The 17,002-nt window shown below is 43.5% G+C and overlaps 2 protein-coding genes across 2 annotated transcripts in view; one reads left to right on the top strand and one right to left on the bottom strand.

Annotated features, from left to right (window-relative positions):
- Positions 1–5,210, top strand: part of LOC111873629 (neurogenic locus Notch protein) — an 83,883-nt gene extending 78,673 nt beyond the window's left edge. The window contains exons 21-23 of the mRNA XM_023868524.2: positions 1,801–2,046; positions 2,673–2,892; positions 2,968–5,210. Of these exons, the coding sequence (XP_023724292.1) occupies positions 1,801–2,046; positions 2,673–2,892; positions 2,968–4,232 (1,731 nt within the window). The 3' untranslated portion in view covers positions 4,233–5,210. The remainder of the gene's footprint in view (positions 1–1,800; positions 2,047–2,672; positions 2,893–2,967) is intronic.
- Positions 5,211–7,491: 2,281 nt separating this feature from the next.
- Positions 7,492–17,002, bottom strand: part of LOC111873648 (dopamine beta-hydroxylase) — a 14,570-nt gene continuing 5,059 nt past the window's right edge. The window contains exons 2-9 of the mRNA XM_023868556.2: positions 13,871–14,017; positions 13,521–13,784; positions 13,242–13,439; positions 13,066–13,150; positions 11,467–11,633; positions 11,203–11,385; positions 10,433–10,620; positions 7,492–7,795 (exon numbers count right to left, since the gene is read on the bottom strand). Coding sequence (XP_023724324.2) covers positions 7,561–7,795; positions 10,433–10,620; positions 11,203–11,385; positions 11,467–11,633; positions 13,066–13,150; positions 13,242–13,439; positions 13,521–13,784; positions 13,871–14,017 — 1,467 coding nt within the window. The 3' untranslated portion in view covers positions 7,492–7,560. The remainder of the gene's footprint in view (positions 7,796–10,432; positions 10,621–11,202; positions 11,386–11,466; positions 11,634–13,065; positions 13,151–13,241; positions 13,440–13,520; positions 13,785–13,870; positions 14,018–17,002) is intronic.

Consider the following 17,002-nt stretch of genomic DNA (forward strand, 5'->3'; position numbering starts at 1 on the left):
ATTTAAATCATATTCATGCATGGCTGTAAGTGGCCTTTAAAGAGCTTGAGGTACTGATAACATCTATGATAGTTTCTTTTAACAAATTGTGATTCAGAGGGAGAGAATGATCGTCATAAGTTCTGTGGGGAAATTTGAGTGCAAGTTAATGTGTTATCATCAGAATGCAGCGGGGCAATGATGTTACAAGAGTTTATGAAATTTGAAAACACTCAAATAGATATTCATAACATTAAAAATCATGTACATGCTGCAAGCCCATCACCTAACCTCCAGTTACGTAATATTACAATATAAGGTGAACACATGAAGTAATTTAAATATAAATGGTTGAAGTGTATGCATTACATAGAGTTTGTTCTAAACGCCCCACTGGAATACTTGCAGCTTTGTAATATTTTGTATGAGGGTAAGTCAATAAGTAAGTTACAAATGTATATAGAACTGAAACAAATAAGAGTACTGATTTGAAAAATGCTTTTATTTCTCAACATAATCTCCTTGTACATTGAGGCACTTGTCCCATCGTTTCACAAGCCCCTGAAAACCAGCAGCATAAAATTCTTTGGGCTGCTGTCGGAACCAGGCGGTGACTTCCCTTTCTACAGCTTCATCGTTGGGAAGATGTTCAGCTGAAAGATGATGTTTAAGAGGGCCGAACAAATGGGAGTCGCTTGGAGCAAGACTCGTCACCTGTGACAGTTCGGGCTAGCATATCGTGTCCTTCATCGTAGTAACGATTGAGATGCTGTAATGCCAGACCCATTCTTTGCATTTTGTGTTGTGGGGTCAGCACGCGCGACACCCATCATGCACAGACTTCGTGAAAACCTAACGTGTCATGCATTATGAGGTAGGCCATGCCATGTGAAGAACCAATGGCAGTGGCTATAATGTCTATAGTTACCCTTTTGTAGGGAAGTCACCGCCAGGTTGCGACAGCAGCCCAACAAATTTTATGCTGCTGGTTTTCAGGGGCTTGTGAAATGATGGGACAAGTGCCTCAGTGTACAGGGAGATTATGTTGAGAAATAAAGCATTTTTCATATCAGTACTATTATTTGTTTAAATTCTATATCCATTTTTAACTTACTTGTTAACTTACCTACATACATAAGAAATGGTTGTGATACCCTGAAAATGGAGATAGCACTTTCCTTCAGAATATCAGTAAATGTCTACCACACTGCATGGCGTCATGCCAGAAGACAGTAATGTTTGTAGACACTACCATGAGAACATCCCATATGACACACAGGAGGAAATATCATAGACTCTGAAGGGCAAAAATGCAGTAATGTTTTGTGATTTGTAAGTTGATGAACGATGGCAGAAGTTATTATTAGTAGTAGCCGGTCATTAATGTGAGAGAAAATCTGAAATGAATTTTGGAGAAAACTGTTATGGAAATTGGCCATGCAGTGTCAGTAATGACGACACACTTGCATTCAGAGCTGCAGCAATAAGCGAATGTCCCTTCCGTTTCATTGTATTGCATGTGACAGGCTTGTAAGAGTAACACAGTTTTCTTTCTTTCAGTTTTTACAACAGACGTCACAGATCTGAAATTTAATCTTAAAGTCTGAAAATTGGCGTATGCAATAATGTTGTTTAGAATGCTATATAGGTACTTCTGACTGAAATATTTTCACATTTGCTTTATGATGTTTCAGTTGAGTATTCAAGGATGTACCTTCATTTGAAATATACAAATATGTTACTGTGGAATACACTCCAACAAGCCTTCACTGTTGACGCAGATCATATCCTGATTGTTGAGTGTACCTATTAACATTGCAGATTCTTCTTCGTAACCGAGCCACAAACCTGAATGCCCGTATGCATGATGGCACTACGCCTCTCATTCTGGCAGCAAGACTGGCTATTGAAGGCATGGTAGAGGATCTGATCAATGCTGATGCTGACATCAATGCTGCTGATAACTCCACCAAAACAGCGTTGCACTGGGCAGCTGCTGTGAACAATGTAGATGCAGTCAACATCTTGTTGTCACATGGAGCAAACAGAGATGCGCAGGATGACAAGGTAATTCAGGCATGTCACCACCATCTTGGTTTGTTCAAAAGTCATGGAGCTCGCTGTTTTAGAATCTTCTCTTCTAGTTGTCCTGCCATTGGAATTTGCAGTTTTCTCATTCCTTTTAAATGTAAAGCATGTGCCCCAAGAAACACTTCATCTGTTCACTGAAAATTCTGTATTAGCACACAGAAATCGAGGTTGCTTATTGATGAATTTTATGAATTCAAACTGATTATACTGGCTGACTGCTTGCATGATTTGCAGAATCACAGGAAGAAAGATTTTGCTGTAGTGTATTGTGAAAGCAGGACAGTCATCTTCCTTATGTGAAACAGAACTATATTCTGTGTAGACAGTTTTATTGTGCATCCTGTGCGGAAATATAATGTATTAATATTTGCCAATACTCATTGTACCAACATTCACGCAACAAGATAACCCACAATTTCAGGATCAGAGAGGGTACATACTTTGGTCATGCAGACACACTGCGTGTATATATGAGTGTATAAAACATGTATTGCTGTTTAAGAGATTTGAGGTGCTGACAAGTAAGGTGCATACTATATCTCATTTTACAAAATTTGTCCGAATCATGTTCCTGGTACATGATTACATTTCATGCGGTGCAGGATGAGACCCCATTGTTCCTGGCAGCACGTGAAGGTAGTTACGAAGCCTGCAAGGCACTTCTCGACAACTTTGCAAACCGTGAGATCACCGACCACATGGACAGGCTGCCTCGTGATGTGGCTGGTGAAAGACTGCATCATGACATCGTGCGGTTACTGGACGAACATGTTCCCAGGAGTCCGCAGTTGGTTACCGTGATACCCAGTGGGCCCATCATAGGTGAGCGTGATTGCAGACTGTCAGGTGGTGAGTTTTACTATGGGGGCACATTTGTAGCAGAATATTCTGTTGCAGGCTCTCCTGGCCATCACCATCACCTAATAACACACCCAACAGTAATAGGTGCTGGTGCCAAACCATCCAAATCCAAGAAGCGGCCAAAGGCTGGCACTATCAGTGGCGGACTGATAGGAGCGACTGGTAACTCTCCCACTAGCCCTGACGTAGAGGGGACAGTGGTGACAGTGCGCCGGAAACCTAGTGTTAAGAAGAGCAACAAGAAACCAGGGACACAGGCCCCACCAGAGCCGCCTCATGGTGTTCAGAGTGTGGAGAGTGTGGCATCACCTGTCACCTCTCTTGAATCCCCACGCACAGTTGGCAGCTTGAGCACAACAGATGGAACGCCAAGCCCCTATGACAGCTCTCTATACAGCAATGGCGGCCTCAACCTGGCTCAGCTCCATCATGCTGGGCTGGATGGGGGCAGTGGGCTTATGGGCAAGCAGCCCCCATCTTATGAGGATTGCATCAAAGGAGCTACCTCCATGCAGAGCCTGCATAACATCGGTATGGACTCATACGGGGGAGGGAACTATGGAGGTCTGCCTGTGTTTCACGAGCAGGGACTGCCCCAGCAACATGGCCGGCAGACTTCACTCCCCCTCAGCATTCCATCGCAGCCACAGATGCAGCAGATGCAGCACCCCAACACATTATCTCCCCCCTACAGCAACCAGCAGTCCCCACCCCACAGCGTAAACTCCAGCCTTACCATGTCTCCTCCCACCAGCTACATGGGGTCCCCGTCCCCTGCGAAGTCACGACCCTCACTTCCCACCTCTCCCACACACATTGCAGCCATGAGGGCTGCGACCCACCAGAAACATGGGGGCATCCCACAGCAGCAGCAGTTAGTCATGGGCTTCGACTTCTCAGCTTCAGCAGAGGTCCCACTGGGATATGGCGCATCACAGCAGTTGGCAAACCTGCAGCTGCAGCAGCCAATGGGTGCTGGAGGTGTCAGCAATCAGCAGCAACAGCAACAGCAGCAGCAGCAGCAACAACAGCAGCAGCAACCGCAGCAGCAGCAGAATGCAAACTACTATCACTACCTCACACCTCCCAGCCAGCACTCGCAGAACCCAGAGGCAACACCTCAGCACTACATCCAGGCACCAGAGAACTTCCCTACACCTTCTCCAGAATCTCCTGGACATTGGTCCTCATCCTCACCACATTCCAACTCTGATTGGTCAGAAGGAATTCACAGTCCAGTGGCAAATGCTTATGTGGCAAGCAGTCAGCACCAGAAACAAGCGGAAGCCATCTATATTTAGTGTTGTGAACTGTTGTACAAATCATTTTGTTAACACACAGATGTTCTTGCATGTCACTCCGTGGACCAGTTTTTATCTGTGATTGTTTCTGCAGGACCAAACTCCACAATCAGAATGTGCCTTACACCTTGCCAGGAGTGGCAGACCCAAGTGCCTTCATGTGAGACGCTATTTTACTTGTAGTAGTTTTTGCCATCAGTGTAAATAGTTTTATTATTTTTGTGTACAAAACTCTTAGTGAGTAGCTTTGTGGGCAGCCTGTACTTACACTGTTATGGGCTGGTTTCTATGTTGTAGTGTAATTCTATATTAAGTTCATGCTGGCAGTTGCTGGATGACATACTCAAAGCAGAGCTCACAGTGTAGGTGCAAGCAGAGGCCATGATATTGTGATGCAAGTTTGTAACATTTACTGGGAAGGAAGTGCCTTTATTAAACAAATGTAAATTTGTTATTCAGGTTGTGCGTTTTGATAAAATCGCTTACATATTCATGATACCCAGTTTTTTTTTCCAAGTCTGCAAAATCGTCATTAGCTGTTGATGAAATGATAAGACAAAGAACAGTGTTCATCTTAATGTGTGGTGTCATAGATACCAAAATTTAAATGAAAGGCATCTTCTTTTTTTGGTAAATGTGACGGTGAATAGTAGGTGCCAGAAGTTTGTAATGTTGGTGGGTGGCCCCCCACCATTCTATGCGATCATGATCCAGAACACTGTGATAGCAGTTTGTATCAAAATTAATCATGACATTTTTAGCGTTTATTATTTATTGTTCAGGTCACAAAGAAGTCTCAGAAGAAGCAATAAGTAATCAAATATTATTCTTGCCTGTTGGATTCTACTGTCTACTGTGTAAAAAGTACTAAATAAGTTTTGTTTTGAAGGTACGACCCCCTTTATGGGGGGCCTCTGCTCATAAGGCATAAGTGTATTTTAGAGAACTATATTATAATTAAAATGTATTTCTAGAATGCTTTCCAACAAAATAATTTGGAAGGGGGCTCTCTTCCCTCAACCATCCTGCTGTTACTCCTGGTTTGTGGCAGCCAGCCAAACGAGTTGTTTTCAGTTCCCAGATGTGTTGATACTTGAAGCTATGAAGCTGCTGTTACCAGACTATCTGTAGTGGGCAGTTCACAGGTAAGTAATGTTTCATGTATAATGATAATATAGTCATGAGCAGTAGTGGGCATGTAATTCACTGTCACTGCATCGGTTACATGAAGTGTTGAGTTTTTCAAAATATGTGCTCTTATCAAATCTCTGTATGCAAAAAAAAAAAAAAAGGCTTCATNCTGATTTTTTTTTAATAAAGGGTTAGAGCATGAATCCGGTTTCTTTATTGCCACACCTTGTATAGCAGAATCAACCTTTTGATAAAAAGTTATAACTGGTCCAATAATTTGGAGCCTTCTTTTTATAGGTGAATGTGTGAAGTTTAGGGTTAGTGTCCCCATTCAGAAGCGTAGAGTGGAGCAGCTTATATGAAGTTTGTGTCACGAAAGTCGACAGTAGAGGTTAGCATTAGTTTTGCCATTCCTGAGAGAAGCAGCAGCTGTAAGACTGGAACTTGTCCACTTGTGATCAGACTGCTCCATAAACTGCTGGGAGCTAGTGGACTTTACCCAACATGTAAATGAAAACTAATTTCATGATCAGATTATCAAGGTGTCGTGTAGCCGTTAGTGCAGTTGCTGTATGTCAGTCTAGGTAAATTGTGGCCATGTAGGTTTTATGGTGCTCACCCTTACTTCTCGCTGTCCATTGCTTCATATATAAAAATTGTATATTTCTCCCCAGAGCTCTTTTGCACAGTTCACATTTGTCAGGCAGATTTTGACTGTCAGCACAATCAGGAAGCAAGGATAGGGCAGTTTACAGAAATAATATTTTGAACATAACTTTCAGATGGAATAAGCCAAAAGCATTCTATCGCTAATACCAGAGCGCACAATGATCCTTTGTGATGTTTGTCCATGTCACCTGCTGTTTCCCTGAGATCTGTCTAAATATTACCTTCCAGAATTTTTTAACTTTGTAGTTTCTATTTTCAAAGTGTTTTCACCCATCAGATTTTTGTATGCATTCTTTGCATCCCCCATCTTAGTTGTATTCCCAGTCCATTGTATTCTCTGAGGCTTCACACTCTTAAGGATACTATGTAACATAAGTTACCTATATAAATCACCAAGTTTTTGAATGTAATACTCTTAAAATTGCCCAAACTATTTTTGAGAAAAATATGCAGAAATGTAATGTCTGGTATTTGATATTAAAATTGTGGGAATGTCTGAATGTGTCAGTGCATGCGGAACGGTGCATGCGGAACGGTGCATGCGGAACAGATTGTCATGGCTCCCTGAACATTGCCATCTTCAGAGCAAGGAGACTAGAATTTTTTGCTCAAACAATGGGTACTGCCAGGATTTTTCCCAAGGAGAAGCAGCCAGAAAATTCATCCACAGACTTACGTTTAACCTGAGTGGCCTCCGTAGTCTACGGGTAACGTTCCCACCTCATGACTCAAGGTACGCGGGTTCAAACCCGGCGGAGGTCGTGGAATTTTTAAGTGCAGAAAAATTCAGGGAACAAGTCCTCCGGAGGGACTTTAAGCCATGTGTCCCGTGTTGTAGATTTACAGCACGTAAAAGAACCTCATGTCTATGAGACCTCTGAGCTAAATTAGGCAACAATTTCCTGCCCAAGTAGTTTCAATGCCTCTGGTAGATGGGGGAAGTATCAAGGTACTGAGGGCCAACCTCTTTTTTTTTTTCCAATTGGTACTGGGGCCTCTTTCTCCAGGGGTAAAGCGGCGTGGGGTGTGAAGCTGACCACTCATCATAAAGTAGTGCTGAGGTCAAGAAAACGTGGATGTATACATCTGCTCCCCCATACATCTTCATGGTGTAGTATTTAATTAGTTAAGCACAGGAATAACTATTTTTTTACTTATTTACATATGTATGGTTTATTTAATGACACTGTCAGTAGTTAATGCCATATAGTGTCTAATGATGGTATGAATGAGTGAACAGTGAATTGGGAATGACATGGTATGACCTTTCAGTTTGAGGTACAGCCCTGGAATATGGAAGGATTGAGGAAAGTTGTGACAAATCTTGCAACAACATTCCAGATAGAAAGCAGGGTGCTAACCATTCAACTGCAATGTTTGGTACTTAACATGCAGTGCTCAGGTTAAGATTACATGGGGGAAGACCCCCATGTCACTTGCAGCACACAGTTACGTAGGAAAGTGTTGCATTGCCTTCAGTGTTTATTATACAAGAATGTGTCTACACTTGACTACAGGGCCAGGGCTCCTAGGGATGTGTGGCACAGTCCCTGGGATGGGGCGGCAGTGGGAATAACACAGGTGTGATTGGCATGTTCTCCCAGTAGCCTGGGAATCTCTCCCCTGTGGACTGGTTGCACTGCATGGACAGGGGAGTCTCGTGGTACAGCTCCTGGAGTATGCGGGCCCTCATTGGAGTCCAGTGCACTGCTTTGTAATTGTCAGAGATCCCCAGATCCAGTCCAGTGGCCTGGCCCTCCCATCTGCAACAAGGCACAAACTTGACAGCATGAGTGCCCTGCGTCTTGTTCTGCAGTCTGTTGTAGGTTGTATGCCGTGTACTGACTTCGGTCATTTGAATCCTGGATTCATGGGTTCAGATCCTACTCAGGGAATGAATGTACAAGTTTTTCCTGTATTTATATTGTGTTGTATGTGTAGAGGCCCTGCGATTGGCCCGTGTGCCGCCCAAGGAAGCCTACCAGATGTATGAAATATTTATAATTTCAGAAGTTACCTCTGAATGCAGCAGGTTTTAGTGCAGTAACATGTAGACCACTGCAGAGATGCATGGCAGCTATAAAAGTAAGATATTGCGTTACGGCCGATGTTGGCTGATAGCAAGTGCCAGCTAGTTGTATTAGGTGTGAAAAAGGCAAATTGCGGTTGCCTGCATTAGTTAAGAACTTTTTTGATAAAACTTGTAGGTAAGTAAGGTATGGAAATGGGGGTGGACACATGTAGATGCCGCACATTTAGTTCCATGGTGCTTCATATTAAGGAAGGTATTTCAAGTGCCTCTTGTTACCACCAATGATGCATGTAGGGACGAGCCCGCACTGCAGTAATTACCTCTCATTATGTGTTTGTTCTTTCCCCAGACTTTTGTACCAATTTGAAGTGTCTTCATTATTCCAAAAAATTACTTCCAGTCTGTATGTGAAATATTAGTAGTGACTCAGTGTCACATTATGAGTGTGAGGTTTTCACAGTCATACTGGATGTCACACTATATAGTTTTGTGCCCCAACCTTAAAGATCTTAAAGATAGTCCCTTGAAATATTGGTACCTCCAATGAAATCACATAGCATTGCATCCCAGATGATCACAAAGGGTCATCCTTTGTAAGACAGAGAAGAAGGTAAGATCACATTAAAATGAATCATAATGAAAGAAGGTGTGAAATAGATTCAGCTGGCTCAGGCTGACAGCCCTAACAATATACTTACTTACTTACTTATGGAGCTGAGCCCTTCTTGAAGAGAAGCCAAATCTGCAGCTACTCAAGAAATTGCCACATTTTATGGAACCTGAAGGTTCATTGCCATGTTCACAAGAGCCCTCCACCGGTCCCTATCCTGAGCCACACCAATCCATCCTATCTCTCTAAGATCCATTTTAATCTATATGTAATAATACAAATGCCATCGCGAATGCAACAATTTATTTGGTTGTATATCTCTGTCTTTTCTTCCTCTTCACTACATGTTTCGGTCGTAACTGGCCATCATCAGGTGTATTTTTCACTACGTAGCCGTCACGCTGCACACAATCCAAAATCTAAAACATCAGCCTGTCTGTTTTGTTTTAAAATCTCGCCAACATCTCATGTTGCAATCACAACGGCATTTCTATTATTACATATAGAAGTGTAACGCAACAGGATACTTTAAATATAATATCCATTTTAATATTGTTCACCCACGTATGCTTTGGTCTTCCCAGTGGTCTCTTTCCTTCTGGCTTTCCCACAAATATCCTATATGCATTCCTCTTCTCTCCGATTCATTCTACATGCCCTGCTCACCTCAACCTCCTTGACTTTATCATTCTAATTATACTTGGAGAAGAGTACAAGTTACGAAGCTCCTCATAATGCAGTTTTCACTTCATCCCTTTGGCCTAAATATTCTCCTCAGCACCCTATCCTAACAATGTACGTGGTGCATTCCGTATATAATGCCTCCTATTTTTTTGTGTTAATATGTAACGTCTGAGCTGGATGTTGGTGGTGTTGTAGTAAAGGTTTAACATTCCCGCCAATGTACTGTTAATTTGGTTGTCGTGCGACAGATAGCGACAGCAGAGCAGTCTACCAAATTGGTGTCTGACATAGAAGTGCGTATGAAAGAGAAATGTGTTATTGAATTTCTCACTGCCGAACAAATTGTACCCGTTGACATCCATCGACACTTGCTAAAGGTGTACGGAGACAATACAGTGGATGTAAGCACAGTGATTCGGTGGGTAGTGCGTTTCAACAGTGGCGAAAGTGAAGTGCACGACAAGCCACGCCATGGGCATCCCTGCTCAGCTGCCACTCCTCACAATGAAGAGCGCCTTATCCGAATAGATCAGGGACTGTCAATTCTGAACGCTACAAGACGACGCTGACTAAGCTGAAAGCCCGTATTTTCCGAGTCAGGCCAGAGAAGCAGACAACCTTTCGCTTGCAACACGACAACGCTAGACCCCCTACCAGTTTGGCGACCACCGCGCACATTGCAAAGTTTGGCTGGACTGTTCTACCACATCCACCTTATAGCCCCGATTTAGCACCTTCAGACTTCCATCTCTTTGGGCCTATGAAATATGGACTACGTGGGCAACATTTTCCAGACAACGATACTGTCATTGCAGCTGTAAGAAAGTCGCTAGCCTCTGCTGGCGCAGACTTTTACGGGCGCGGCATACAGGCTCTTGTTCATCGATGACAAAAGTGCATAACGAATGGTGGTGATTATATGGAAAAATAACTGTAAGTAGCTGAAAACTTGCCCTATTTAACTGCGTTATTATGATTTCTGCATCTGTTGTAGTTTTCTTAAAAAAATATAGGAGGCATTATATACGGAATGCCCTTAGTACATATTGAAAAAATGTGAACCTCTTTACTTACTCGCGGAGAAACCTGAAGTATGTGTTCAGACTGTCAGAGCTGATGGAACTCTTGCAGACCTCAAGATCAATTTTAGGGTAGTAGTGCACGTAGTTGACACACATTTCATCGCTGATGGCAAAGCCTCCCACTGTGATGTTGTCACGATCTGTGGTCTTGTACCAGCAGGTTGTGATGAGTGCGTCTCCCTGTGAAGGACAGGAAGGGTGTGACACTGAAGAGAAAATTGTACCAGGAACAGGTCGCTACCCATTACATTATTGGTTGAGCAGGAAAGGATGTCTGTGGCAGGAAACCAAAAAACTGCAAAACATAATTTACCCCACGGAGCAGAACCCTTCATGAGAATATGTCAGTTGCTCAGCTACTCTGAAATTCCCAGCCTCTCATGCAATCTAAAGACTTCACCTATCCTGAGCAAAATGTATTCCCTCCACAACCTGCCAAGAGTCTCTTCAAGATCCATCTTAATATTTTCCTCCCATCTGTGCCTAGGTCTCTCCAATGAGCTTCTCCCTTCAGATTTCAAGAGAAAATCTGTATGCATTTCGTGTGTTCCACATATGCTATATGCCTCACGTGTCATTCCAACAGGTATTTTGCAAAGAGTACAAATTGTGAAGCTCATCATGCAGTTTTCTCCAGCTTCCTATTATTTACTCTCTCTTAGGTCAAGGTATTTTCATCACCCTATGCTCGGACGTCTTCAATGCAAATCTCAGAGCCTGCCCTCAGCTTGTATTACAGACTACATGCTGAAACAAACTTACCGGGAGTATCCTGACTTGCCGCTTGAGCGAACGAATCTCCTGGAAGTGTGTGCTATAGTGGTTGTCGCGGTTCAGCTCAGGTAGCTCTCTGCCATCCCGGATATGCCGTGTGAACACCCTGATGCCTGTCAGGTGGGTGTGCAGCTGAGATCCGAAGATAATGATGCCCTCCTGTGGCACGGCCTGTAATCACAAAGCTGTGTGTGAAGTGGCTGGCTGCCCTGTGTCACCATTGGATGTTTGGCTGTTGAAGAAGGTGCGTACCACTGCTGTGCATTCTGCGATGCAGTAGCCACTGAGTACAAACTCTGGTTGCTGCGGCGGGATGGCCATCTTGTCCGTGTACTCGAGCCCTAGCTCTATGACCCCACCATCAAAGCGCCGCAGTGTTGGGGTGAGGTACATGCGCACCCCTGAGCTGTCTACCCAGTCTGCAGAAGAAAGGGTAATTTTATTAAGTTGGCTGCCATGACGTTTCCATCATTACTACTTGAGCCAGTTTAATCCAATACGTATTATTGAATGTTGGAGCAGAGTGGGTTGCACTCCTGCCTTGTATTTGAAAGGTTCTGTGTTCAGGTCATGACCCAAAGTCCAGCTATCCTGGTTGAGGTTTCTTTTGTGGCTTTCCTCCATGTCTCCAGGCAAATGCTGCAGTATGTCTCAAGTCGGGCCATGACCGCTTCCTTACACATCCTTCCCAGTTTATTAAGGCCTTATATATGGATAAATACCGTCTTAAGTGCAACAAATTTTATTGTAGTTTTTACTTCTTTTCCTCCTCCACACTACATGTTTCGGCCCTAAATGGCCATCATCAGGTGTGTATCACTCACGTAGCTGTTACACTGCTTGTTAAAATTTAAAATTACCAGTCTTTCTAATTGTATAAAATCTTTGTTAATCTACATGTGTCGATTTGATTTTTAAATTAGCACTTTTTAAAACTTAATTCAAGTTAAAATGTCTATAAGATCTCTGTTCTTTCTTTTTCAATTTTTTTTTTTTAGTTAAAATTTTTTCAGGGTACAACAATTTTAACAAGCAGTGTAACAGCTACGTGAGTGATACACACCTGATGATGGCCATTTAGGGCCGAAACATGTAGTGTGGAGGAGGAAAAGAAGTAAAAACTACAATAAAATTTGTTGCACTTAAGACGGTATTTATCCNGTGCAGTACTAATAAAATTGGATACAATAATATTATATTAAAATACTTGGCATAAAAATACAATAAATTAGATTATATAAAACAAAAGTTATAGTATAAAACAAGAATAAAACTCTTTGAGTGATGCTTTACATCATCGATACAGTCGTTGGTTTTGTGATATTGTTTCGTTCCCACGGACAAATTGGAGTATTTTATATTTTGTGTGTATATAATAAACTGTTTTGGAGGCTCATAGTGTGGATGTAGTAATATTAATGTTAATTATTTAGTCGGTGCCTCATGTTACAAAGTATTGTCCGTTTGTAGGGAATGTAAACGACGACTCTACAAATAAGTAAATTCACCGTAAGTCAGGAAGTTAATAATGTTCCCCTCCCAACCTAATTACGGCTGGCACTATCTATGGTACATGATACTTTGACTGTACTGATGTAAGCAGTTACCAGGTTTGTGCATTGTTTTAATTTTGAATGTGAACAGAGAAAAGTTTGATTTGATAAGTGATTTTGACATGGACAGATTCTGTACCGCTTAGATAGGCTAGTTATGTTACACTGTAAGGGTACAGAAGTGCCATGTCCTCCACTTGCATGTATAGTTGTTTGTCTTGCTGATGATGATAAGGATTCTGCATTGGATAAAAGTAACTGTAATTTTGCAAATACATTTACTGTACCTTCCACCCACCTGTTCTCCTCTCTGGGTTATTGTAATGTACTTCTAACATGACGTAGGGATTGAAATCTGGCCCTCCAATGGGCAGGCCAGCCTCCTGAAACAGTGGCAATCTCTGTATGATGCTTCTTCATAACAAGTTTCGTACATTCTCTTACTAAAAACATTGGAGGCGGAGACGTGAGTACCTCAGGGTAGCTGAAGGGCAAGGCCCCCATGGCCCATGCAGCCAGCACCCTCTTGCAGACCTTAGTGACCTCGGGACGCTCGTGCGAGAAGCAGGGTCCCTGGTACTCGGGCATCGTGTGGGTGCTTGGTGCCTCGCAGTGGAACACCTCGATGTGGTGCACGAGTGCCTCGTTCCCAGGCTGGATCACTGCCTCATACTGTGAGGAAATGGCTGGAATGAGCACAGGCCCTTCACGAACAGAATGAAATGCAAATATCCGGAAAGTGCTGCGTCCTACCTGCAGGACGTGGTGCTTGGTGCGTAGCGCGGCCGGCAGCCTGTGCACGCGGCACCAGTACGTCGTGTCGTCCCCAGGCACTCTCACCTCGCTGTTCAGGATGTCATGGTGCCACGTGTCGCTGGGGTGCGAGGGGGAGGGGCTCGTGTTCTTCAGTAGTTGCGCCCGCTGCATACCGCTCTGAGCGGCACCAGACACGTTGAGACCCTCCAGTCGAAACAGGGGGCCTCTGCCCCGCGCCCACACCACGTGTGTCGTGCCCTCCTGAACACACGAACCAATTTGCTGTTGCGACTGTACCGCTGCAGGCTCCGCGCCAAATCAAAACACAAAGCTTTTATCGAACCTACCTCTATGATGTAATCCTGCGGGTCGCAGGTATCGAAACGCCGCGTGAAGGTGAACTTGATGACGTCATCACGCTGCACGTGCCTGAAGCCCTGACAGTCCTGCTGCGAGTCCAGGACCAGGCGGCCGTCCGGCCCGGCCCAGGTGTCCTACAGCAAATGGAAATTCTGAAACGTATCTACTTCTGCGCATCGTGTCATGATGTCGTCCGAGACACCGGCTTTCCGTGGTTTTCGTCAGTCCCTCCGCACATATTCGGAAAGGCTGCACGTCGTTCACCCCATGCTTATAGCGATCGTACCAGTTCTGGCATTTCAAAATGCCGTTATGGCGTCCATTGCTGAAGGAAAACTTTCTACATTATTTTGCGTGAATTATTTAAAGAATATTTCCACATGAGTCATTTAAAACAGATGCGATCGTCAAGTATATCTTTAACGTGTAAAAATGTATGCTGCATAGAAGTAATGGGTTTTGTGTCTTTGTCGTGATGTGCTGAACTATATATTGGCTTCTGCGCCATGTTGGTCACAAATGTTAATGTCTGCAGTAATTCACATGGGCAAATGTTTAAATAATTCACACGAAATTAAGTGAAGTTTACTTTTAACACTGGACGCCCCTGAAGATGGCCGTTTGAACCTGAACCACGAGGGGCTTCATACTTATCAATTAAAAATTAGATACACTTGACGATGTTCTTTTGTTCAGTTTAATGCATACAGTGTATCGACAATGACGACTTTTATAAAACTTACAGTTGTTGTGTTCGTACACTTCAACAAAAAATATGTAGACATGTTTGTAATCACTATACGAAGCCCCATTAACCCCCCCCCCCTTCCCCGTCCATAAAGCATTTCTACGTTGCTGGATTCGTTCATAAAGAACACCCCGAACTGCCCTCAGCCTCAGGGATTATTATTTACTTCCGGTATGTTTATAAAGTGCAATTGGCCGTTTATGCCGTGCATGAAAGAGCCCATTTGTGGCCTTACTTATTATGGGGCTGTATGCCTGAAAATCGGAATTGTCCGATAACTCCTTCAGTTAAAACTGGCGTTCATGAACTTCGATTTTGCTGAATTATGTGAGAATATACAAATTCTGGTTAACGAAGGACAACCATAAAGGACAGTACACGAAGACCTGCCCCTGCTTCTGGGTGTGTCTCAAGTGTAACTCGCGAAAAAATTTAATGAAAGATAAACAGAAAGGAATGGACTCTTCATCTCCACTCTTTGTGGCCCCGGTCCGCGGTTCGGACCCCTCTACTTCCGGCGGTTTGGCGAAGGCTGTGGTATAGTTCTGGAACAGACATGAGTACTGACCTGGCGACCCACACAATGGTATGGCGTCGCGTGACCCGTCTTATAGGGTCCGTGCAAGAATTTAAAGCTTCAACGCTAGAGCTAAGCAACTCCATGGAGCATAGTCCTTACTGAGAAGCTAACAGTCACTCAGCTAGTCAAAACATTCCCGGCTTTTATACAAAACGAAAATTCTTTACCGTGTTCAGGAGACTCCGCCATTTGTCCTTTTTCTGAGACAGATTAATCCTGTCTGTCCCTTCTCATCGTTTCACGGAGCGAATTGGTAATATCCTCACTTATGTTCTGGAGGTGCCCCATTCGGACCTCGTCCGGGGCACCCACCGTTCTGACCGAGGGTTTCCGTGGTGTCAGTCAGTTCGGTCAGGCAAACGCTCAGATATCATCTGGTTAGTCCATAACGATTCTCTCTCTCATACACAGTACTTCCCAGTTTATCATTCAGTCACTCGATGCTTGTACAGTCTGGAGTGCTGACACCGTCCTTAAGTAAACTGGAGACAAATAAATAAATAAATTAAAATCTATCTCAATAGACTACTCTTCAATCTACGCCTAGGTCCTTGAAAATATCCTTTCCCCTGAGGTGTAACGATCAGAATTTTGAATAAACAGGGTTATTCAAAAAGAATGAACCGATTGTATTACGCAATATTTTAGTAAAGGAAAGTAATACAAAACTCCAGCCAAGTCACAAGTATTCTACTCACAATCAACTTTTATTTCCTGTCTTACAAGTGTTCAGTGTGGCCACCAGCTGCATCACGGGCAACATCAATGCGATAAGAGAATTCCTCCCAGGCGCGTATCAGCATATCACGATGCACTGAGTTAATCGCTGTTGTTATTCGATGTTTAAGGTCATCGAGGTTAGTGGGTAGCGATGGAACATAAACGTGATCTTTTACATATCCCCACAAGAAGAAATCACACACGGTGAGACCTGGGGATCTCGCAGGCCAAGCACAAAGAGCAAGGTCTTGGGCCCCCTTCCGACCAATCCATCGCTGGGGCACTTTTTCATTTAAAAAAGCTCGGACCATCAGGTTCCAATGGGGCGGTGCTCCATCTTGTTGAAAAATGAAGTCATGCGAATCTGCTTGCAGTGAAGTGAAGAGCCAGTTTTGGAGCATATCGAGATAGGTTTGCCCTGTAACGGTGTTTCCTTCAAAGGAAAAGGGACTATAAACCTTGTCCTGAGACACAGCACAGAAGACGTTCACCTTAGGGGAATCTCTTTCGTGCTCAACTGTTTCATGTGGGTGCTCTGCTCCCCAAATACGCACATTGTGACGATTGACTGTGCCGCTCAAGTGAAAAGTCGCTTCATCACTAAAAATTAAACGTGAAATGAAGGTTAACTGTGTCCGCTGGAATTGTTATGTTCCTCTCTCAGACTGGGTAAACGTAACACGCGCGAAAACCAACTGCAGAAGCTGCCAGTTGTGCAGCTACTCAAGAATTTCCCAGCATCTTAGGGAGCCCGAGGGTTCATTACCGTGTTCACAAGAGCCCTCCACTGGCCCCCTCCCTATCCTGAGGCAGATCAGACAAGTCCGTACCACCCCATCCTATCTCTCTAAGATCCATTTTAATATTATATTTAAGCATCCTGTTGCACTCTACACGATAAATGATACAAACTCCGTCCTAAGTGCAAACAATATATATTTATATGTCTTTGATCTTGTTCTTTCTACACTACATGTTTCGGCCTCTATCGGCCATCATCAGGTGTATACTCTTAACGTTGCTGCCACACTGAACCCAGTCTAAAACTTAACATTTAAAAACACAATGTCA

The sequence above is a fragment of the Cryptotermes secundus genome, unplaced genomic scaffold (assembly GCF_002891405.2).
Source record: "Cryptotermes secundus unplaced genomic scaffold, Csec_1.0 scaffold678, whole genome shotgun sequence".
Taxonomy (NCBI): domain Eukaryota; kingdom Metazoa; phylum Arthropoda; class Insecta; order Blattodea; family Kalotermitidae; genus Cryptotermes; species Cryptotermes secundus.